General features: G+C 41.9%; 1 protein-coding gene across 1 annotated transcript in view; it reads right to left on the bottom strand.

The window, feature by feature from the left end:
• Positions 1 to 1,608: 1,608 nt before the first annotated feature.
• LOC119169236 (uncharacterized) overlaps positions 1,609 to 24,698 on the bottom strand; it is a 37,077-nt gene continuing 13,987 nt past the window's right edge. Inside the window, exons 2-11 of the mRNA XM_075884762.1 lie at positions 14,660 to 14,723; positions 13,018 to 13,103; positions 12,059 to 12,151; positions 10,625 to 10,684; positions 10,096 to 10,179; positions 9,019 to 9,172; positions 6,499 to 6,680; positions 4,482 to 4,675; positions 2,829 to 3,046; positions 1,609 to 1,866 (exon numbers count right to left, since the gene is read on the bottom strand). Of these exons, the coding sequence (XP_075740877.1) occupies positions 3,034 to 3,046; positions 4,482 to 4,675; positions 6,499 to 6,680; positions 9,019 to 9,172; positions 10,096 to 10,179; positions 10,625 to 10,684; positions 12,059 to 12,151; positions 13,018 to 13,103; positions 14,660 to 14,723 (930 nt within the window). The 3' untranslated portion in view covers positions 1,609 to 1,866; positions 2,829 to 3,033. The remainder of the gene's footprint in view (positions 1,867 to 2,828; positions 3,047 to 4,481; positions 4,676 to 6,498; positions 6,681 to 9,018; positions 9,173 to 10,095; positions 10,180 to 10,624; positions 10,685 to 12,058; positions 12,152 to 13,017; positions 13,104 to 14,659; positions 14,724 to 24,698) is intronic.

Genomic DNA, 24,698 nt, shown 5'->3' with positions numbered 1-24,698 from the left:
GGCATTGGTTTGTCCTTTTAGAGAAATAAATAAATTAAGACTCCATAATCGGTTACGTCTTTCGCATTGAATCGGCCGATTTACTCGCGGGCTTTAAGTGCTGGTGGGAAGAGAACTTAGATAAGCCCTCGTGTTTCTTTTTCAACGGCGGAGCTGTGTAAGCTGTGTGAAAGGCTTATTCGAAAACTGTCAACATCATAAACGGGTGTGTGCCAGATAAATTCAGCAAGCCCAACTACTACTGATCTGCTAAATATGATGATGGCAACAGTTTGCCCAAGAAATGGCGGCGAAGTGACAGCGGTGAGCCGAATACGCCTCGTACGTACAACGAGGGAATACTAGCGAATGGAATAAGCTGCTCGATTGCAGGAAGACTTTGATGCCATGGATGGAAGGCCTGCGCAAATGACCATGTGCCCGTATGAGAGGTGCGAACGCTAGCCTTCAGCGCGAGTTTGTGTTTCTCGAGTCAGTTCCACATTCATGTCATGTCTCAGACTTGCTGTGGTTTAAGCGAAACCTCTCTGCACTGAGAACCAATGTAAAACATATATCATCATTAAGATAAAGCCTAGGAGCAACCTAAAAATAACCCGCATCACACCACGTATTGAGCGTGCAACATCGTCAGCATGTTCATGCGGCCACGACGACGAGGGTATCTATCACCTCTTGCTCGACTGCCCGAAACACGACACACACCGAAGGTGACTCGAACAGAGGCTCCATACGCTAGATCCCGAGCGAAGATTGTCATTGGATGAAATACTAGACCCATGGTTATCTAAAATAAACGGCAAAGCAATGAAGGTGCTGCAACGCTTTTTCGAAGAGACAAAGCTTTGTGACCATGGCCACTACTGAGTGTACTATAGTTAAAAGTGCGCGTGGCTGCTATGTGTTTTTTCTGCCCATATGAGAACTTTTGAACTCACTCATTTGGGATTGTATATATGTATATATGCTATTTTGTTGTTTTTTCTACTCTTTATTTCTAACAATCGAGCGGAAAGGGGTAGCCGTCGCCAAGTAGCGCTGACAACAACTCCATCGTTTATTTTCTATTTCAATAAAATAAATAAAACCAGCATTGCCTGGTTAAGGCCTATAGACAACATAGAAGTAACCACATTATTTTCAGAACCCTCAATTTTCGCTTTTTAAAGCCTTGCGCAGAAAAAGAGTTTAGGAAAGCTTTTTTTTTTTGTTCTAATTTTCTCTCTCAATTTGTTCAAGTCTTTGTCGTACATAAACCGGCAAACTTCCATCTTTTCGCGCGATAGTTTTATTCAGAGTTCAAAATCTGCAAGAGAAGCTCCTTAGGACTTATATGCCTTCATTTTGGCAGTGAAATCGCTTCTTAGATATTCTGCATACCATGAACAGTACCACACTGACCTTGGGCGAAATGACATGCAGATGACTTTTCTAGCTCTTTTACGTTTGTTGCTATCTGTTGATGGAGGCTATTGGATTCCCACGTACGTACTTGATTATTTCAAAAACACCTCTTCTCGACGCAACACAGTAAACAGAGGACAGCTACGAAAGTAAACAATGTCATAGTGAAAGGAGCTCCTTGATAATACAAGTCCAACATGAAAATTTATATATATATATATACCTTTTATTTGAATCAAAATAACATAAATTGTACTCAAAACGTTCATTATTCTTCCGGGAAACTTTTGATATACACGGAATAATATGGCTTTTTATTGACGGAGTCTGCGTGCTCGAGCTAAAATATTCTCTTATTTCCCATCAGTCTATAGAAAACACATTCATGCAAAATACATTTACATCAAGAATGTAACAATGTCTGCACAGATGATCAGGGTTTGACTGCAGCAAGTCGACGATCTGCGAAAAATCAGAAAACACATTGTATGAATTCTTGGTACAGCGGTTCAATCTCAAAAGTAGTCTGAAATAACAAAGACGAATACGCTCATAGTGGACAGAATACTTCTCACCAATTAGCATAAAGATGGGCGAACTTCTGCATGAAACTAAATAGCGAGCTTATCCATCCATAAAAAAGAGTAATCAGCACGTAAAAGTTTGCCTCCGTCAATGGCAATGTCATATGCAGGAGGACGTCTCATACGTTTCCAAAACATTGATTTTAAGTAAACTAGCACAAAATCAAGAATTCCAAAATTCGGCACTTCTCGCAGTTACATTATGCAACTACTTTGCAGAATCCTGACGCAGAGTGTAATACAGTTCAACTGTTCTTTTCTGTTCTGTTTTAACTGTTTTGCTGTGGAGAGGTTGAGGTGCCTATTGCCTCGGCTACTCCATATCACAAAATCCTGCAGTGAAAAATAAAATAATAATACAGAGCGGTACCGAAAAATTAACAATACGGAAAAGAAAAAAAGCACCTAATAGCACACGGAAACCAGTTCAAGTAACAGTTCAAATATTATTACCGGTTCACATTGGGCGACAAGCAATTTACACTTATGTACTATGCAGTACTGTGCAGTCTAACACTCTTGTATCATACTGTATTAGCCTAATACAGAAGTACTAGACTGATACTATCCTATGATACTATATTTTAACATAGACCAATCAAAGAATGCCACAGTATATAAGTACGAAGTACAATATCGCAGAGGTTCCGGTTCCTGTTGCACATGTAATTATACTGAGGTGTCAAAGCTGCCAAACAGAACAGATTATTTTAAGCTTTCTTTTTCATAAACACATCACGTTTAAAATGGGCCATTTTTCTTGGTCACTCGAGCAAGATATCTATGCTCCTTCTAAGAGTGAAGCAAACTGAAAATGGAACAGCAAGCATACCAACCCACCATTCAATCAGGAGCCGGTGCTCCTGGTATCGTGGTTACAAGCTGACTCCAAGGCAGTACGTGAAGAGGCTAGATGCTCTTATAAAATATTGCCCATATATAGTATCAAAAATTGTCTTCATTGAACAGTCTGTGCTAATTACGTAGATCCGGACTTTTCTGTTGAGGAAGGTCGCTTCAAACTGCTGGGCTTGGGAAGATCCATTTATGTTCCGGGGCTGTAAAGGTAAAGCAAGCATATAGGTGACATCGCATTGAAATGCTTTTATATGCAAATCACGAGTCGTTTATATATTTGCAAGTGTTTTATCATATATATGTATAGTATTTACATTCGTTCTTTTGGAATTACCTGCACGAAGTGGTTTTTTTGCCATATGATTGTATCTATCTCTATTCATTTTTTAAACGGTGGTTCCGTGTTTGCTGTGTGCTGTGCCACCTCATTTTTAATTATTATTACATGTGAATGTGAAGCATTCCTCAGTGAAGCAAAGGTATGTTGAGGATTTTTTATCTATCTATCTATCTATCTATCTATCTATCTATCTATCTATCTATCTATCTATCTATATATCTATCGATCTATCTCTATCTATCTATCTATCTATCTATCTATCTATCTATCTATCTATCTATCTATCTATCTATTCATTTCTCTATCTATCTGCCTGCCTGCCTGCCTGCCTGCCTGCCTGCCTGCCTGCCTGCCTGCCTGCCTGCCTGCCTGCCTGTCTGCCTGCCTGCCTGTCTGCCTGCCTGTCTGTCTGTCTGTCTGTCTGTCTGTCTGTCTGTCTGTCTGTCTGTCTGTCTATTCATTCATTCATTCATTCATTCATTCATTCATTCATTCATTCATTCATTCATTCATGGCGTATCGAAAGTTTTCAACGCCCCTTTACTCCCCTTGCTTATCACTGAAGGCGATGTAGTCTGGTAGGGCGTTAAACGCTAACGCTTAGGAGGCCCTGAGTACCCGCACTCGCTTTTCTCCGTATGAATTGTATTGCAATGACCAACATGCTATCCACTCTTTCAGTGTTATTTCGGGTGAGTTTATCATGTACGCACAGACTGTTGTACTACTCGTACAAATGAGCAGGGCCTGCAGGACACACAAAGCGCTTGGTGTTTCCAGTACGCTTGTGCGTTATGTGATAACTGGACGTAGCTGGCGGATGCATACGTCTAGGAACTATTTGTACCAGACAACTGCTGACAAAGTTGTTGAACTTGTTGGCTGAACTGTATCGTCAGCGGCAAGTGCAATCTCCATTGCGTTTGATATTCTTTTTTACCCCTATGATAGGACATTTGTGATGTAAAATGGTGTAGGTTCCTATCACACTTACTTTATTGTGCCTTTATTTCTCTATTTCTTCATTTTTTAAATATTTTTTTCTTTACCTACTTTGCATTGTTTTTATAAGAAACTGAGTTGAAGCGATTATGTGTTATCTCTTTCCGTTGATCAACAACATAAATCCGTTGTCACTACTGTTTTCATTATTCTTATTTTGTGTAACCCATTACAACGATCCTACACTTGCGTGAATGGCACTTATCGTAATAACTACACACCTTTTAAGTCACTCCTAACTCATGTGAAAATCTGCGATCATATTGGCAGTATTACGCAAAGTGACCACTCACTTTTCTCGGTGGTCATTAGTACCACCGAGGATGGCTGGTGTCGGCACCTGAGATGCTGGGCATGTTTCAAGCACGAGCCGAGGCTGTTCGGGACTTTCGTGAGTAATTTTCACCGGTGTGAAAGCTCGTGCATGTCTTGTGTCGGGCACAAACAGTCTGTCCTCGCTCGTTCTCGACCGCAGTTTGCTCACGTCCTAGGAAAAGAATGATAGGTGAATGTTCACGTTGCACATCTAACACTCATGAAAAAAAAATTGGTGGACCCTTAAGCTTCACCTTTAATAGTTGAACACAATAGTGAATTCCGGCCCCTAGTGCACCTTTCAACCGCTAAGTGCATACTTATTCATATGTTTTGTTATATACACACGCACGCACACAAACACGCACACAGTAGATTGGACCAGCGCGCTATTGTCACCGAATGGGCTCGCTTTTGTCGTAACACCTGTCGAACAAAATGCTTTAAAGGGGTCCCGAAACACTTTTTTCAAGTAACCATGTAATTATTTCAATAGAAGAGCTTATTGCCTCACGAATTCAACGCCGCAAATATTTTAAGAATTCGTCTGGTACGAGTGGAGTTACAAAGATTTGTCGCATGCTGCAATTACATTATCTCTTCTCTTGTCCCGTCGAAAGAGCTGGAAGCTAAGCAGGGAAGGGTGGTAGGGCAAAGAAACTACCGCGCCTCATGACCTTGAGCACTTTTTTTCTTCGAATGCGCTGCTTTTTCAGTGTGATCGCGTGCGCACGCGTGGCCAAGTAGCGGCCTCCCGTGACTACCTCGGTAACTTTATGTTTCAGCCACAGACACACGGACGATTTTTCACTCACAACTAATGAGACCAACGCCAGTGGCGGGTTTTCTGCGACACGAGCTTTTTAACGCTATCGCGTTAAACTTCTTTACACTTGCTGCACCCCTGCGCAGGGCAGTAAATCAGCTTCTAGCACCTCGTAAACCTCTTCTTCTTTCATTTTCAACTATTTATAGACACCTCTCTCTATCTCTTGTCATTGAAGTCTTCCTGCTTTCTCAATAAACATTTATCATTTCAAGTTCTTTTCCTGCGTGTATTGTCACATACAGATTGTTTGAAGTCCTCTTGCGACATTTTCTCACCATATTGCCACTACTATCAAATTCCCACTACACAATTAACTTCCCTAAGGAATTCAGAGCTGTTTGAAAATTATTTGTTATTTTAAAACTATAAAGACATGTATCACCACTGGTAGGGCACAATTAACGGGGTTTGAACGCATCATTAAAAGCGCAATTCATGCTAACAATTCTAACTAAAAACAAAAATATAAATAAACTTGTGAGAACGGGCCATTCAAGGAATCAACAAGTAAAATTTATTCCGCCAGTTTTTTTCTTAAGCATTAATGCTCCAACTGCTTCCGGTCATGAAGCAGGTCATCACTATTATTGACTACTTTTTATGTTAATAACGTATTGCTCCACCCACTGCTTCTTTTAGTCAAAATTTTTCATTGCTTCCTGCGCGCACGCACTAGGACACACAAGAAAGATTAAGGGAATCTAAACCTGCAAATGGAAATGCGTCGAGTGTCCATTTGATTCCCGTTAAAAAATGTAAAAAGTGTGCAAAAACAGCCCCCCCCCCCCCCCCACAACGACACCTTTCTCACTTTGTAAACTTTGTGACGACGTCATGCAAGAATAGCTCAGACTTAACCCTTAACTTCACAATGTTGCCAAATTCTAAGGCAAGCTTCTTAGAGAACTTCGCAAAGTTGCGCAAGTTTAACACAAAATGCTAATTTTGGCGCAAGTATATGAATCTCAGACCTCAGCTGGAAACAACGTGCAATCATTTTAATTTCTCGAAGTTGAAGCTTGTCGATGTTGTCCGACATTATTAACATTTCCTTCTTTATGCACAGAACCAAACGTAGTCAGGAATAACAAGAGTTCGTTATGCCCATGATTACGCGGAACACTTTAGGCGAGCGCAATGCACGAAGCCTCAGAAAATCTCCTCACCAAGACGGCGTCGTTTCGTCTGTGATCGGCCTCCTCGGCGTACGGCTGCAACGACGTCTCGGCCGTCGATATGCGTGCGCTGCTCGACATGTCTTCTTGACCGCATACGAATGCATTCGATACTTCGGGAATGGCCGGCATCATCTGCAAAACTGGTTTCCGCTCCAGAGGAACCACTTTGTCTGCAGAAATGAGAAAGCTGTCACTCATAGAAACACACACCAAATTCAGTCCACATTGAAAAATTTGAAGAGAATATTAAGAATATGGGATTATCAACGATCATTTCTAGGAGATCACTTCCTCTTATACTTTACTTGAAACCATTTATAAGAGCTATGCACCGGGGAGCCATTCTTGTCTTTTATATGAGGTGTCTCTTATAAGCAGGAAAAAGGTATGCATTTTCTTACGCACACCTATTTCTATGTAGGCCTACGTGTGTCTTTTATACTCATTTTTCTCTTACGTCCGTGTCTCCTATAAAATGATTCGATTGTATTTTGAATCATGCTGATTATGTCAAGACCGAAAATCTAGCGTTCCCGTTACGACGCCAAACGACAGATTCTGACGTTTGCAACCCAGCGTGCACTTCACCCCTTACAAGCCCGTAGCCAAACGGTGCTTGTGCGATTTGCAACACAAAATCACTGTTGTTATTTTTTCTTTTACCATTACTCGCCCTACCAAAATTTTATGAAAGATTGTTTTGTGTGTATGTGCGTGTTTCGGACTGTGTGTGCTAAAGTTGTGTATACCGGTCGTTTCAAGAACCCGACGCGGTGGTCTAATGGTTAGGGGGCTCGAGAGTTGATTCGCAGGTAGCGGGATCGAATTCAGACCACCGCGGGCGTATTTTTAATGCAGGTGAAAGTGCTTGCGGGCCATGTACTTAGGTGCACGTTAACAAACCCCATGTAGTAGAACTTTCCGGAGCCCTGCGGCATCTCTCATAATGATGCTGTAGCTTTTAGACGTTAAACAACAGCAATTATTACGGTTGTTTCAAGAGACGTGTCCAAAATCATCAAAATCAGAAAAAAAATGCGATAGATCTTCTCTGCCTTTGAAATTACTTTTCTCTGGCTGCGGGCATGGTAAAACGACTAAAAACATCATTTAGTTGGAAAGTAAGTGAGACAATGAAATTAGTTTTTTTATTATTTGAGAAGTTTTACGCTCATATCAAATGGGAGGATTGTAGCTCTGCATGCAAGAAAGCTACCGTGTAGCTTGTGGGGTTCTGGGCTGCGGCAGGCCTGGAAACCTCTCAGAAATGAGACCAAGACACCCATAGACATCTTCTCACTCTTCAAGAGTTCTTACGCGACTGCCCGCTGCCAGCGGCCGCTGAGTGCGAGGCGCAAACGTACGGTCTTTCCTGTTAACACTTCTACCATCGGCGCCCTCGCAGCGGCCGAGCGCCCCCAACGAGCTTTAAGATAAAGACAAAGTGGCCTCTTGCAATCACTGAGGCGCAGTGAAGCGTAACCAAACTGAGCGGTGAAACCAAAATCGAAGCACCGGTGAGCACAACAATCGGACGATCCGAATGACGTCACTGCTCCAGACAACGATTACAGGGGTTGTTGAAAAAGACGAAGTAGTAAATAAATGCGTGCAGGCGAGCGCTGTAGTAGAATAACAAGTTGTAAGCGATGAACGGCGTTCGGTCTGGTTGTCTTCACCGTTCGATATCTTTCTTTACGGGGGTGTATACGTCTTCCAAGTTGATAATCATGTGCGCCATCTGTGCTAAGAATCTAAGCACAGCCATCACACCCACACAACGAAGTCGGTTGATGGTTGATGGTACGACCCACGATCATTCTATATGCCTGAGAGCAGTATGGCAGTTGCACTTTTCCGGGTTTCGGTTTTGGTTTAACCGCTGTATTGGGGTGAAATCTATTGCGTAGAAATTGTTAATAGCGGCCACTTTTTTTCGAAATATGAAAGCTACATACGATTTTTCGCATGAAGCAATTGAAACTCGTGCACCATTTTTGCCTTTCTTGGCCGCCCTCGTTTTAGTAGAGCTATTGTACAAAGATATTTTCGTCACACACAGTAACTCTATTTTTGGGTAATGGTTGTCTTGCTCGATACTCCCACGCTATGAATTCTTACAAAAGTGCCCCACATCGATACAGCGAGAGAATTGACGCACATCAGAGAACATTGCTCGCGGCGTTCTTTGATGTAGCAGGCGCACCGAACTAGAAGCGCCAGGATAGAAGCAAAGTATTTAACTATTGATCTCGTACACCTCGTGGCATAGAAAACAATTCCGCGTGCCTTTACTTTTTATTTTTATTTTCGCAGTTTGACTGCGTAGCTCTGCTGTAAAGACAGCCATCAAACTATATAAACAGATTTTTTTCTCTCATATCAATAGCCTGACTCATTTGCAATACGTACTGTCGACGTTATGATCGATATACCAGCCAAGCGTTCCTCGTATTGAGGTGCCGGGCAGGCTGACGTAACGTGTCTTGCCGATGCAATGAGACTTACCACTGGATGTTGTCCCTGTCTGAGGAGATGTTTGTGTCATATTTTGTGTCGCGCTGACGGTCGTCGGCGTCGGCTGCGTCCTACTGGGCCAAGTAGACAGGCTGTTCAACTTTGAGGGTTCATGTTTGTTATTGCCTCCTGTAAGTACGGGAAGCTGCAGCGCAAAAATAAAAGAAAGTTATGGTGAAACGTTCTTTGATACAAAGCTATATTTATTTTTATTGAGGTTTATAACAAAGTGCTGGCGTGCAGACAAGTCGCCAGCTTCTCTTTGGCTTTCGGTTGAGTGGAATACGTAACACAGACAAAAAAATATGGGTTGTATGATTTCCGTGCAAAATTTAACACCAAAGCACCAGAAAACGAAATCTTGAAAACACCAATATTGATGTCACCTCACAATAAGTCTAAATAATGCATTTACATATATATAACCCAAATGTCAACTTGACAATCAGCAGTGACATGTAATGACACTGTAACCTTAAAGTAAAATAAGTTTGGTAATAAGGGCCAACTATGTTTCCTGTCTTCAAAAATATTCGATATACTCTGTTAAAATTTGTGAGCATTTAACTGTTTGTAGGTGGTACTGTTTGTCTGGGGTGTTCTTTTACAGTAGGTACCCGATGTATTAAGAGTAAATATTTCAGAAGTATATACGCTTGCAGTATCAGCGAAGGGTTGATGTTTTTCTACGTCAAACCACATGGTGACCCTAAATCCACTAGCCAGGGTATAAAAATCAAGGCACTTGTTTCAGAGACACATCTCGTCGTTTTTAGGGGCACGCTATAAGGAAGCGCTTGCTGAGAACAAAAATCAGCGCAGCTTCGCATTAGAGGTGCCCCACCTGAACGAAGTGCGTGGCTGGACAGCCATTGTTAATTTTCGATTTTCTCTTTCATTCTTCCTGTATTTCTTTCCTTCTCACGCGTCATCCTGCAGGGTGGACACTTCTTTCTGAGTAAACTGTGTCCTCCAGACTGCGTGGTACGCTTAGTGGAACCACACGGCAAGGTTTCGCGCTTTGGGTGTAACACGTGCAAGAGTAAATCAGCGGACAGGTATACTTACACCGGGACGCGATTTCTTTCCCACGGCTCTGTGTCCCGCGCTGTACTCTTGGTATTGGGAGAGGACACAGAGTATGGCGTATACCTGCCTAGGAGAAAAGAGGAAGCCCTCTGTATTTGTGCTGTGACGAAACAAGCAAAAGGAGCGTTCTATCCCAGCAATCTGTTGCGGCGACAACGCAGGCTTGTTGGTCGCTGTACGCAGCTTTCATTCACATTGGCAGGTGTGAACGAAAAAAAATTATGAACATAAATGAAAGGATCTATTCTTGTGTACCCCAGCTGATTTATTTATTTATTTATTTTTACTCTTTTATTATTATCTTGCCCCTCGCTTGATACTGTTTTTCTTTAGAGAGGCAAATTATCAATAAAGCACGAAGTCACGCTACCCCAACATTTGCTGGCGCCAAGTTTATCTACTATTCTTTTACTTCGCACTCATTTTGCTCATTGATAGCACTTGTATATTGTGTTTATGTGCGTGCGTGGCAACAAATGTTTTCATAAGGTTGGCGACGATAACTTACGTTTATGCAGCAAAGTGCGTAGTCGGTGATGTACATAGTAATGACGAAGGCGTTGATTTGCTGTAGAAACAAAGGAAGCCGCACCATTGTTAGGAGAGGTCTCAGTGAAAAATTGTAGTCACGGACTACAGCTGTGATTTCATCTGCTAAGGAAAACTAAGCGACACAGTCAATTGCGCTGATTTGTTCCAATCTTTATGTAACTATACGAAATTTCTATATATCTGATGTGGCAATGTTACGAACTAATAGTGCACAATGAATCTAGTGCATTTGTACTTTCAGAAATATTTCTAACTTTCAAACTTCTGAAATAATTATTCTTTAACAACTTTTTTCCAGCTGAATTAAATTTATTATAAAAGACAATTCACGCACTTATTGCACGTTCACACTTCCAAATATTTTTAATCTAATGAAGCTTGACTCGCAGTTTTTTTAGGACAAGATACACTTTGGGCATCGTGATTTAAAGAACATCGCGTTATGTCAAGAGTCTTTTCAGCTCTAATTGTGCACGACACCAAGCCATACGTGTCATGCTCCTCAGCATGGGCACATGATCACAGACATTCTCGAATAATCATCAGCCGAGACAGAAATAATATAATACCGTTGTCACACGTGGTAACAAAAGTGAAATTTTGGACGACTGAACTTACGCTCACAGGGTGCCACAATGGCGCTGCGCTTCTACATGAGAGAGCAAAGTGTACTTTGAAAATTATGGAAGTGACAATTGGCGGATTAGTAGCGCAACGTATATTTATTATTTTGGCGCCCGCGTTTCAGCGTCGGACGACGTTGTCTTCGTGGAAGTAGCACCAGTGGCACACGTCATTGCAAACGACTAGAGAACGACTGACCTACACGTTTGCAAGGAAGCAAACAACGTGACAGACAGGGCCATTGCACAGCATGTGCTCCCGCACCCCCCCCCCTCCCTCCCCTAGCGGACGTGGCCGCAAACTGTCAGAGGGAGAGAGTAGCGAGATTTATTGTTGTGATATGAATTCCAATGCATAGCAGTATTTCAGATAACGAAAACAATGGTTTAAAAATACTATGAGCGCCACTTTATGCAACAGCCTATTCGTGTGCAAGCCACTGCTACCGAAGCTACACACTCAGTCGCAGCAAAGTGAGGCTGGCGAATGCACTTGCCGGCAAGTGTACTTTGCTGCAAGTGACACTAAGCTTTCTCGTATAACAGCCTGTAAAAGGCGCTCACGGCGCAGTCCCTCGAAGTGCGCTCGCTCAAAGTTCCCGTAAGTAGTCACGTGCGACTGGGGTATTAGAAACGTACGTCTCTTTAATATATATTCCTAGAACAAGCAAGGTGTAATTTATTGTGCATGGGCTTTCGTTAGCTTCTTGTCAAGTAATTCACCTCTCTCTTCAGTAATGCGGAATTGAATCAGAGCAACTCTTTACCATGTCGGTGATGAAGTACAAAGAGATGCCAACATCAAAAACGGTTGTCATGGACACCACCGTCAGCCACGGAATGAGAAGAAGGCGGTTGTCCTGGAATGAAAACAGAATAAGCGAGCGAGAAAACAACAGCAAGGTTAATGTCAAAACATTGCTTGCTCTGTTCCTTGAGCATCCTCACGAGAATTATGATTATCGTCATATAATCACTGCATCGTGAGCTCGGTTTAAATAGGTTACGAGAGCAATAGGTATTTAGAAAAGCATTGTTTTGTATTGCATACATACATACGTACGTAAATACGTGCATACACCTATACATACATACATACATACATACATACATACATACATACATACATACATACATACATACATACATACATACATACATACATACATACATACATACATACATACATACATACATACATACATACATACATACATACATACATACATACATACATACATACATACATACATACATACATAAACATGCATACACATACATACATGCACATACATACACATACATACATACATACATACATACATACATACATACATACATACATACATACATACATACATACATACATACATACATACATACATACATACATACATACACACACACATACACACACACATACATACATACATACATACATACATACATACATACATACATACATACATACATACATACATACATACATACATACATACATACATACATACATACATACATACATACATACATACATACATACATACATACACACACACACACATACATACATACATACATACATACATACATACATACATACATACATACATACATACATACATACATACATACATACATACATACATACATACATACATACATACATACATACATACATACATACATTAGTGCTGAATGAAGAGTTGGTAAATCGCCAACGTACCAGGAAAAGCCCGATGAGCAGCACCATTGAGAATATTATGCACATCCCCGAGAAGATGAGAAGGATGAGTATCAGCATGAAGCTCACTGAAATGAGTCCCAGTGAAGGGCGGGTAAATGGAATGCGTGAGAAATTTAAGGGCAGCACGTCAATACGCAGCAAATTTTAAACGCAGGCATGCGCACGTAAACGGGAATGCCATTAACAGAAATGGTTTGTTACATAATGCTCCATCAGTTTAATTTCAGTTGACACGTTTTTTGGCATTCTTTTGAGGCTTTGTTTTCACATTATACAATAATCCACATTAGAGCAGAAAAAAAAGAGGAAGCGAAAAGACTTTGACACTTCAGCTACGTCTTTCAGTGTAAAACACAATAATGTAATCGGACCTGTGCCCATAGCTATCTCATTTTCTAATTTCTTGCATGACGTTGGTTCTCGTTGCCTACGTCAATCGGGCCACAAGGAAGAGAACGTTTGTACGAGTGATACTGTGTGTTTCGAGATATCCTAGGAGGAGGGGGTGGGGGAGGAGGAGTAGGAGGAGGAGAGGGAGGAGGAGGAGGAGGAGGAGGAGGAGGAGGAGGAGGAGGAGGAGGAGGAGGAGGAGGAGGAGGAGGAGGGCCAGAGAGGTTAGCCAGTTCTGAGACCGGCTGGCTGCCCTGTCGAGATATCCTAGAGTGCCTACTGCAAGTGTAGTTGCGCAGTGGCCAGTACGCCATAAAGCTTCCTTTCGCGAATCAGCGAAAGGCCCACTAGGAGTCCGTAATGCACACGCTGACCTGCGCAACGGGTCACTTTGTTGACATTTTTGCTTGTTATCATAATTGAACGTCCCCAAGTGCTTTATACGGAGGGCGTGGTGGCTTTACAACACTATCTTGTCGTGCTATTCACTTGCCTTGACTAGGCTTCTATCATGCAGTATTACAATCGTTTAGGACACTCCTTGCACTACACAAAATTTATATAGTGTTTTTCCCGAAGCAGTTTAAAGCAATGGCATGGCTATTTGTAAGAACACCTGTTTACCATGCAGAAGGTTTGGGATCGATGCTGAACAAAACCAAAGGTCTTTATTTATTTTATTTGAACCATTTTCCGTTTCGCACCCACGGACAGCGCAGACTTTTCGCTAAGTACTGTTGACTGGGCGAGTGGGCGCATTATAAAATGATATTGCTTTAGCGCAGCTCAGTTTGGGCTTGTAGGAAAAATACTATGCAATCAAACTCTGTCGTCTATTTTTTTTTCCCTTTTTGACAGAATAGTATCTTTCCTTCACGCTGAAACTGAGCTGCGCTAAAGCAATATCAGATTTTTCGCTCAACGCCAACGATGCCGACACTAAATCCGATGCTGAAATTTCTGCGAAACGGGTTAATGTTTCTTACGCTGTCGCGTTAAAAAACTTGAGGGGAAGAAATATATGTCAAGCAATTTGTGCCCGGTTGGCTACTGTACGCTGGCCGCTATTCTGGGCTAAAAATGGGCAATGGAAGATCCTGATCAGAGGACTCATTCGCACTCCAGCAAACGATTAGCTGTTTTCGGTCATCGATTGCGTAAATTATATTTCAACAAAAGTGCGTGAGCGATGCATAATGTCCAATCGACTGAACTGTGTCTGCAGCCTCACCTGGAGTGTGCAATACGGTGGCGGCATGAAAAGCTCCAGTGACGACCAACATGATGTAGAAAATCTGCAACAAGAACAAAAAGAGAAACTAAGTTCTACTGCTGCTAAAACATTCCCAAGGTAATATGAGAATTCGAGATCGCGTTTCTCTACTTTTATATTTACCCGCCACATCCGCTGTGTTTTTGCTTTTCATTCTCGGTATAGAGGACTAGGTGACGTTATCTGCACCCGCTCAACTTTAATCGAATGGAAGTAATATACAAATATGTTCTTAATACTGGCACAATTTTTTAACAAATATGGTGACTCGCTGAACCAAGCATTGTGTTACTGCATTTTATAAAAGATAGCGATTGAAGAAGTTGCCGCGGTATTTAATACTATGTAAAACTAGGTTGACACGGAGATAGCGTTAATTCACCACGCACCTGCAAAGAAAAGATATGGCTGTCTTTTGTTTTAACTGTGCCTGCTATTGTGGACAAAACATAAAACAAAACGAATCAAGCAAAGTCACACCACGAAAACGACATTGTAATTTAGAACTTCTCTGGGGGAAAAATAACGGGGAGCGGTATTCTTAATTTCTTATTCTACAGTTTGTGGTGCCTTCTTCAAAACAATTGGTGTATTCATTGTTAGTTTGGCTTTTTCCAGGTTTTTCTTTAACTAGTTATAATTCAGTTACCTTTACCACAAAGTACAAAATCTATACCCGAGCTTATGATTCAAAATGTTACCGGAATATCAATCCATTTTTAATTATCTAACATTTATCTAATGTATATTTCTTTTTCACCACCAGAAGATACAGCTTCTTTTTTATATAATATCCGGAGTTTTTTTTTTTTGTACAAGGACTGCGACATTAGAGTGAGACGAGTCGTAGCGGAAGGCTTCGGAAATTTAGACCATTGGTGTTCTTTAACGTGCAATGACATTGTGCAGTAGACGAACCTGCAGCGATTTGACTTCATCAAAATGTGACCACCATGATTTAGCAGCCGTGCACCATGACCACTGCTCGACCAAGGCGGATTAAGGTTTTTTGAATAATAGATGCTACTCGTTCAAGATTAATTGAATCATTGTGTACAGGAGGTATCAGTAGCACACCAACACAAATTTTTGCGTGTTCCTACGTGTAACTCACTGTACGCAATGAAGTAATTAGCGTGTATATGATGAGTGGTGCTGATGCGTATGCAATGAAAATGAAATTTTAGATGTTCAACAGCAAGTTCTTTGAAGCATTGCGTGCCATATGAATTCGTGATTCCACTAAGAAAATTGCACAATTGCAGAATTTTCACTCGACTTCAAGCTTTAAAATGTTGTGCTATAAAACTGGTAGACATTGACCCGTATGAAATATTTAAGGGAGTCCATGTACATGCCGAAAGATATGTTGAGGCAATAACATTGATAAGTGACTGGTCACATTGCATGTCTATAAAACACGGCGAGTAGCACGATAAGCAAGCTGCGATTATAAGAAGCTTGGCCATTCCGCTCGAATAAATCACGAGCTACATTCACGCAGAGGGCAACGCGATTGAATGGGCAATAGGTCCCCAGGTTTGCACTGAAGGAATCGTAGAGCCATGTCGCTCACTCTAGTGGTTCTTTGTGAGGAGCTACATTCAAAAGTAGGAACGGCAGCTAGTCACGAACTGCCTGCTTGGGCATTCGGTGCTTGGTTTCGATGGCCTGTTCAGTCGATGTGGACTCCGGAAACAATGAGTACTAAGCAGCGTTAGTGGCAATCCATGGGGGGTTGTGCCTCCAGCCCCATAAGGTCGGCACTTACCGCTTCGCTCTGAAGTACGCCATTTTAAACGTTCAATGAAGGCAAGATAGATACAGTAAGCGCATGCTTTTCATGTGACTTTGATCGACCGAGATGGGGTCGTAGATCCGCCTGCGTTTCTCGATATACTATCAGAGAAAAGAGGCTCGCACGGAATTCGTGGCTATGCTTGTAGCAGCATAGCACAAAACCACGACGCGTTTCAACAGCTTCGGGTGTACATGCATCCGTGGCGAACTCTTTGAGTGGACAGACAGAATGCAGAGTTGTGGCATTATTTTTCTATATTGTCGGGCGATGTCTAATCGCATTTGGGAACAAGCCTTTATGGGGTCGCTGGTACGGGAATTGAGGTGGTCCCTACAATGTGTCGATACAGGAGTTAATGCAACGCTGAACTTCCCTTAACACTTGGGAAACAGACCAAGCGGACGCACCCAATTAGAAGCCGGAGAAAGCCGGCGTGAAATGATTGTATTCTTTGTCATGTTTACTTGACACGCCGAAGATACTGACGTACGCTGCACTGTTATACCACGCAGTCGCGCAGATCCAGAACGTGTGGAGGTAATTGGAGTGGGTGATATAAAAAGCCACACGAGAGTTATACTTTTCTTTTACTTTAAACTGCAAAAATGTCGTGACTGACAGACGCTAAGTAAGGCCAAGTAAGACGTTGCGAGATTTTGGCAGAACTTCAGGGACATTGAGGGCAGCAATTATTATTATTATTATTATTATTATTATTATTATTATTATTATTATTATTATTATTATTATTATTATTATTATTATTATTATTATTATTATTATTATTTTATTGCCCCCCTCACTTCAAAACCTTTGTTAATCGAATGTGTTGAAGCGGCTTTGCGATCGGCCCACCTTTGACCAAATGACGATGTCATGTGACGTCAAAGAGACGTCACGACGACGTCACAAGTTCTGTCGACTTTTATTACGTCATCATTTGTCATCATCATTTATTACGTCATCATTTTTATACGTCATTATTTGTGTCTGGTGAGGTACCTACGGCTTTCTCCTTATTTACTGTTGGCGAGTGTTTTCACACTCTCGTGGAAGACAACCGCTAGCATGATCAAAATCCAAGTTGCAATTTTACGAGCATCTCACGCTTTAGAGCACTCCAACGTTCTTTCCAAGTCTGTGCGGATCCTTATCGGGATTGGTGGTTGCGTCGCGCTTGGTCGTTCCGCAAAACGCTTCGCGTGTAGTGCACAAGTTGGCTTCTCTGCGTAGAAGCGTTTGTTGCAAATATGCACGCTTTACAGGCACACTGCTGCACCGATGGGCGCTCGCAATGCTGATGCATCTTGCACACCAAATGTACCACATTGCGAAAATATTACCAGATTTGACGCAACCCTGCCTCGGGACGTTGTAGTTAAACTGTGTAAAGCAATTAATCGGTAAAAGATGTCACTGATTGAAAACGCCTGAACGGAAAATTTCACACGCTGATCTATCTATCTATATATTTATCTATCTATCTATCTGCTGCAAGCCATCTCCTTATTCACCGTGTTCTGGTCGTCTCCATCGTGTAAGTTGTTGTTGTTGTTGTTGTTGTTGTTGTTGTTGTTGTTGTTGTTGTTGTTGTTGTTGTTGTTGTTGTTGTTGTTGTTGTTGTTGTTGTTGTTGTTGTTGTTGTTGTTGTTGTTGTTGTTCGTGGTGGTGGTGGTGGGGGTGGCTGCGGTGGCGGTAGTGGTTGGTGGCAGTGGTAGTGTTAATGGCCATTGTAAGGCATAGAATCCTCATTATATCTCTGCTACTGCAGCAATGAACGCGAAGCATTTTTTGTTGTTGTTTTTTAGCAGACGGAAGCCATTTCCATTTCTAGGAAACAGAACGTAAGCCTTAATCAAAAAGCCGCTTTTTTACCAATAATCGCTACTTGCAAACGTAACGCTGCCAGTTTAAAAAGCTCGAGTTACATTAACGCATCGACAATGACATACATTTGAATAACGCCTTGTTTCTACAAATTATCGCTATATGCAAACCTAACAACCCCAATTTTTAGGAGGCTCAAGTAAAAGCAACACCTCTTCTGAGAGCCCCACTTTACATATGCGGACCAGCAGCTGTTACTTTAAATGGACCGCTCATTCGTTGTGCGTACAGAAATTAAGCACGAAGCTCTCACTTAACTAATAAATTTCCTCGGCTCTACTTCAGCAAAAAAGAAAGAAAGGAACGACACGTTTCCTATGGAAGCTGTCAGCTTTTGTCTCTGCAGTTGATTTCTTTTCCAGGTCTTCATTCTCCATCAAAGCGTCTACGACGTGCTTAAGCACAAACTGAGTTCACAACACTGAGGCCAGCCTGCTCTGAGTGAGCAAGGACAGAAACTAATTTGCGGTCCCCCGCAAAAACGGCACAGTCCATTCAAAGCCACCGAACCGCTTCCGGTCTATATTGAGTAATGACCGCTCGTGGGACCAGGCCTGCGTATTTGGTGCGCGACAAATCATTTTGACCCACAACGCCGACGGCTCTCTTTTTTCTTGCCCTTCTCCTTTTTGATAAGAGCTCGTTGAACTTGCGAGCGTTTTGCAGCCACGAAAAAAGCCCTCCAATCTTTTCCGAACCTTCCGGAACAAAGACGTACAGGACGTTGATCGATGCCGGGCTTCCATCGCGCTTGAGCGGTCGTTTTCTTAAAAGAGAGTGCCGGCAGAATTAAGGGTGGACTCATTGCTTAACTTCATACGCTTTTGTATGACACTGTTATTGGTCAATATGTGAAACGCCTTTTTTTTTCATGCTGCAGGACACAAATACATTTACAGGATACTATTTTAAAAAAACGACGCGTATTCATGTCTACCTAACAGAGGTCACCTAAACTGAACCTTCGGAAGAAGGGGAAAAAAAGGGGGGGGGGGCTGGTAGCGGAAACGTGTTTAGTGCGGTATTCTGTCCTGAACGGCACTCTTAATAAACACGCTCGGTGTACAGCGGGTCGGAAGTGTCTGTGCAGGTTTGCACGCCTCCAGAAGCGCAGAGGTGCCTTTGTGGCCTTGTGTATTACGCACTCACGAGGCCGGAATTCCAAACCCTTCTTTTAAGACCATGTCACCTAATAAGGGCGTAATGCTGTCTGAAGAGAAGAACTCTCTGCAGACTCCAAGAGTGAAGTTCTGCTGTGATGTTCAGCGCGTACAATAGATCTCCCATTACTTCATGAGGTTTAGCGTCGTATTTTTAAAGCAAAAAAAGTGGCCGCCCATATAGACAGGATATTATAGACCATATCCGAGGAAACTCAGTTTTCGTTTAAAGTCACTTATTATTTTTTGTGTTAGTTCGCTACGCCGCTGCGATAGATCCTATGTTTCCTTACAATGCTGAACTGAGTAATGCTATTACGTTCTAGCATTCATACTTTTTTTACAGCGAAGATATACACAGTTCGGTCGGCCATCCATTCCTTCAGGCACATTCTGTTGAAGCATCTTGAAGCATTATAGTAGAACACAGGCGCCCTCTATGGAATAGAAAAAGAAAGTAATGTATTCCTGTGGGAAAAAAAATTTTATCATTGCTCAGATTTGAACCCAGGCGCTTTATATTTAGAACACAAGTGGCATGTTGTACACAACCTTGGTAACAAAATGCGGTTATATCTTAACCCCATAAACTTCCTAAGACCTTCGTATTGCAATAGGATAGTTATGTTGACCCTGAAAACTGTCTTTTTAGCAATGCACTTGTGTTTAAAGTAAAGTCCACCTAAAAAAAATAAGCATAGACAATATTTGTGCTCATTATGGGTTGAGGTGACGTTCATTGATAACCTCAATGGCGTCGATGGGTCACGAGAGGCTTTGCTCTGCGTAGATATTTGAACGCTGATGGCAACGTTCACCAATATCTGGCGTTTCGTATCAAACGAGTCTCCTTCCTGTGAACTTTGCGCCCTGCGAAAAAACAGCCCCAATTTCGCCGAATAAGGACTGACGCAGGTATCTGGAAACCGTCCGCTTCCATCGTCTACAATTCTAACTAGAAGATTCTGCTAACACACACACACGCACACACACACACACACACACACACACACATATATATATATATATATATATATATATATATATATATATATATATATATATATATATATATATATATATATATATATATATATATATATATATATATATATATATATAGTGGAAGTAATAATGCAATGGGCCAGTTAGTCTTCGTGAAAGTATGGGATATGGCACAACGGGAGCGTTGTCAACAAGGATAAATATATTTATTTCCCAACAGTTTCGGGAGGGGTCCTCCCTTCATCCCCTGATGAAGGGAGGACCCCTCCCGAAACTGTTGGGAAATAAATAGATTTATCCTTGTTGACAACGCTCCCGTTGTGCCATATCTCATACCTTCATATATATATATATATATATATATATATATATATATATATATATATATATATATATATATATATATATATAGTTTCGGGAGGGGTCCTCCCTTCATCCCCTGATGAAGGGAGGACCCCTCCCGAAACTGTTGGGAAATAAATAGATTTATCCTTGTTGACAACGCTCCCGTTGTGCCATATCTCATACCTTCATATATATATATATATATATATATATATATATATATATATATATATATATATATATAGTTCAGTAGATCCTCCGTGAGTGGTCACAACGTTGTTTATTTCGACGTTTCGGCCTAGAGTCTGGCCTTCATCAGGATTAAAGATACAGTTTGTTGGTGCTCAGCTTTATACAATCTCAAATCGGAGGGCAAGGAAAGAGGAAAAAAAGACAGAAAAGAAAAAAAGAAAAAAAGAAAAAAAGAAAAAAAAGAAAGAAAGAAAAAGAAAAGAAAAAGAAGAAAAAAAGAGAAGAGAAAAATATTATACGGTGGACGCCCCTCGGGTGCCCCCTTCCACTCTTCCCTCCACTTCCCCCTTCATCTCTCTCCCCCTTCACCCCTTCACCTTTCTGATGTCAGCGGTCTGTGTATGTTTCCGTTCACTAATGCATTCCTCCCGATCAGACGGCCCCTCCTGGCACTGGCGGTTCGGTGTGGGGCAAAAAAAGAGCTTTTCAGGAAGTCCTAAGCCTTTAACTACTCGGGGTCCCGTAAACAATTCGTCGTAGAAGAAGGGGTGCCGCGTATTGTGGCAGAGGCTGGTAAGCGGGCATTTTAGGAAGTTCTAAGCCTTTAACTACTCCGCGCCCTGTCAACATTTTGTCGTAAAAAGAGGGGTGCCCCGTATTGCGGTAGGTTGTGCAAGCGGGTGCAATGCGAATTCCTTGCCCGCTTCTGGATTACGCGTGTAGTGGGGGCCTCCCGGCTGTGCACAGGGTTGCTGTTGGGCATGTCATGCATGGCACAATTGATTGGGTAGTAAAATAAAACAGAAAGCAGACGACAGCTGCACTTAGGAAGAGTAGTTACACTTGGAATTGTTTTGGGTTCTCCAGTGCAGTGCCGTGAACTCAGTTACTATTTTCATTGTTGCCGTTATTGTTTTCTAATGCTTTAATTGCTGCAAGTGTACCAGGATTCTCATTTATTCCTCTATCGAGAGTGTTAAATCGGTGGATAAGGTATGACTCTCGTTGTTCACGTTCTCGATTTGATTTAAATCCCGTCTCTAAGAGCGTTACTGATAGTTTGTCGAATGCATGGTCGGGAAGATTGAGATGTTTTGATAGAGGTAGACTTGGGGCTGATTTCGCATGGGCTCTGTGATTATTGAAGCGAATCGTAAATGGTGTTTCTGTTTGTCCGATGTACTGCATACCACACACGTTGCATTCGAGTAGGTATACCACATTAGAGGAATCGCATGTTAGGGTTCCTCGTATGTTAATCGAAAACTTGGATTGCGTGCTGGTTGCTTTGTCTGTTTCTCGCATCGCCTTACATACAAGACATCGTGGCTTTAAACAAGGGTGGCATGAATTATTGGGGGGTGATGTGTTAATTTGGGAGTGGACAAGGGTGTCTTTGAGGTTACGTGGTCGTCGGTAAACGACGCCTGAAGCGGATGGGAATGCGCGTTTCAGACGTTCACTTTGTTCCAGAATGTTGTAATGTCGTTTAAGGATTTTGTTTACATTGGGGAAGTTTGGGCTGTAAGTCAAGCAAAGGTTTGTTCGTTGTGGGTCTTCTCGTGGTGGTCGCTTCATAAATAAGTCTTCACGCTTTAGTTTTCTCGCTTTTTGAACAGCGTCATTAATTACATGTGGGGGGTATTTTTGTTTCTCGAGCATAAGTTTTAGCCTCTGTGAGCTCGTGTCAAAATCAGTGTCTCTAGAGCAGATTCGCTTAAACCGGTGAGCCTGACTGTATGGAATACTGTTTTTACAGTGGCGTGGGTGATCGCTTTGGTAATGAAGGTATTGTTGTCGATCCGTTGGTTTGCGATATAGGGTTGTAGAGAGCTTCTCTTTTTCTATCGTTATGGTAACATCAAGAAAATTTACGGTAACTTGCGAATATGTGTGTGTGAAGTGTATGTTCGGATGTACAGCATTGTAAGTGTCGATAAAGCTGAGAAGTTCGTCCTCGCTGTGGGTCCAAATAAGAAAGATGTCGTCTATGTATCTTCTGTATAACATTTGTTTCAAGGAACTTTGTGCAAGAAATTCAGATTCTAGCTTTCCCATAAATATGTTGGCATAATTAGGTGCCATTTTGGTGCCCATAGCGGTCCCGCTGATTTGTCGAAAATACTCTTGGTTAAACTCGAATGAATTTAATTCGAGGACCATCCTCGTCAAAGTTGCAATGGCAGAGAAATCTGGGGTGTTAGATTGTCTATGGTTTGTGTACATGTTTTGTGATGCAGCTATGCCGTCATCGTGAGGAATATTTGTATATAATGAAGAGACATCAAGAGTAACCAAGTACGAGTTTTTCGGCACACAGATACCTGCAATGTCTCGAAGAAAATGTGTGGTGTCTTTTATGTACGACGCGAGGGTGCATGGAATGTGGCTTATTAGTTTGTCCACGTACCCTGATATGGGTTCAGTTATTGTACCGATGCCTGATATGATTGGTCGACCTGGGTTACCGGGTTTATGAATTTTTGGGAGGATGTAGAAGCGACCTGGACGAGGGTATGCTGCTTGCATCAGTTTGTGGTCAGTGCTGGCTATCTTTTCTGCATCCAACAGTTTCTTTAGTTCTGTTGATACGATACGTTTGTATTCGTCGTTCGGATCACCTGGGAGGCGTTCGTAAAATCTTGAGTCGTCTAGTTGGCGGTATGCTTCTTGTAAGTAGTTGGTTGTATTGAGGACTACAATTGCTCCTCCTTTGTCAGCGGGTTTTATTGTTATGTCTGTGCTAGATGCCAAATTTTTCATACTTATTTTTTCAGATTTTGTCAAGATTTCTCGGTTTCCTTTCTGTCTGTGGTATTCGTGTACTATATCTTTCCGTACTGCAGTGATATGAAGGTCCAAGCACTTGTCTCGATTGCTGTTCGGTGTCCAATCATTTGATTTACGACGGTGAATTGTTTCGTGGTTATAAGGCCTGTCCAAGAAATATTCGCGCAACCTTAAGCTTCGAGCGAAGTTGTCGAGGTCTCGGAGCAAGTAGAATTCATCAAAAAATTTTGTGGTCGGGCAGAAGTTTAGTCCCTTAGGTAGCAGTTTTTCTTCGTCAGGTGACAAGCTCGTGTCCGATAAGTTTACAACCACAGTGTCACAGGGTGTGTTCCTAGATGGGTGCTCGTTTGTACCATTAGTGATTTCCTGGGTGGTGGTGTTGTAGTGATAAGGAACTATATCAGGGAACGCGGGTTTGGGCACATGGTCTCTTTTGAGTTTATGAATTTTTGTGGTCATGATGGCTTGGTATTTATTCTGTTCAAATTCTGTTAATCGCGTGATTTCTTCGTTCGATAAAGTGTTGTGGCGGAAAATGGTGTTGGTCATAGCGACCAGTTTCTTTACCTGCTTATCACTGTGATTAAGAGCGATTTCTGTTAATTTAAGAGATGCCTCAAGGAGGACGTTTTTCCATGTTATTTGGTCGTGTTCATCTAGATTTGTAGCGGCTGGTGTGAGGGAGAGTGTCATACCTTTGGGGGCTATTCTAGCACGAAGGTACACTTGCAATGTTGATTTATGCATTTCATGTCTAATTCGTTTGTCAGCAAGTTTTCGTACTTTAAGGAAAGTGGCACTGCAACTGGGAAGCGAT

Source organism: Rhipicephalus microplus, chromosome 2, assembly GCF_043290135.1.
Source record: "Rhipicephalus microplus isolate Deutch F79 chromosome 2, USDA_Rmic, whole genome shotgun sequence".
Taxonomy (NCBI): Eukaryota; Metazoa; Arthropoda; class Arachnida; order Ixodida; family Ixodidae; genus Rhipicephalus; species Rhipicephalus microplus.
This window is presented reverse-complemented; position numbering and strand designations above follow the sequence as displayed.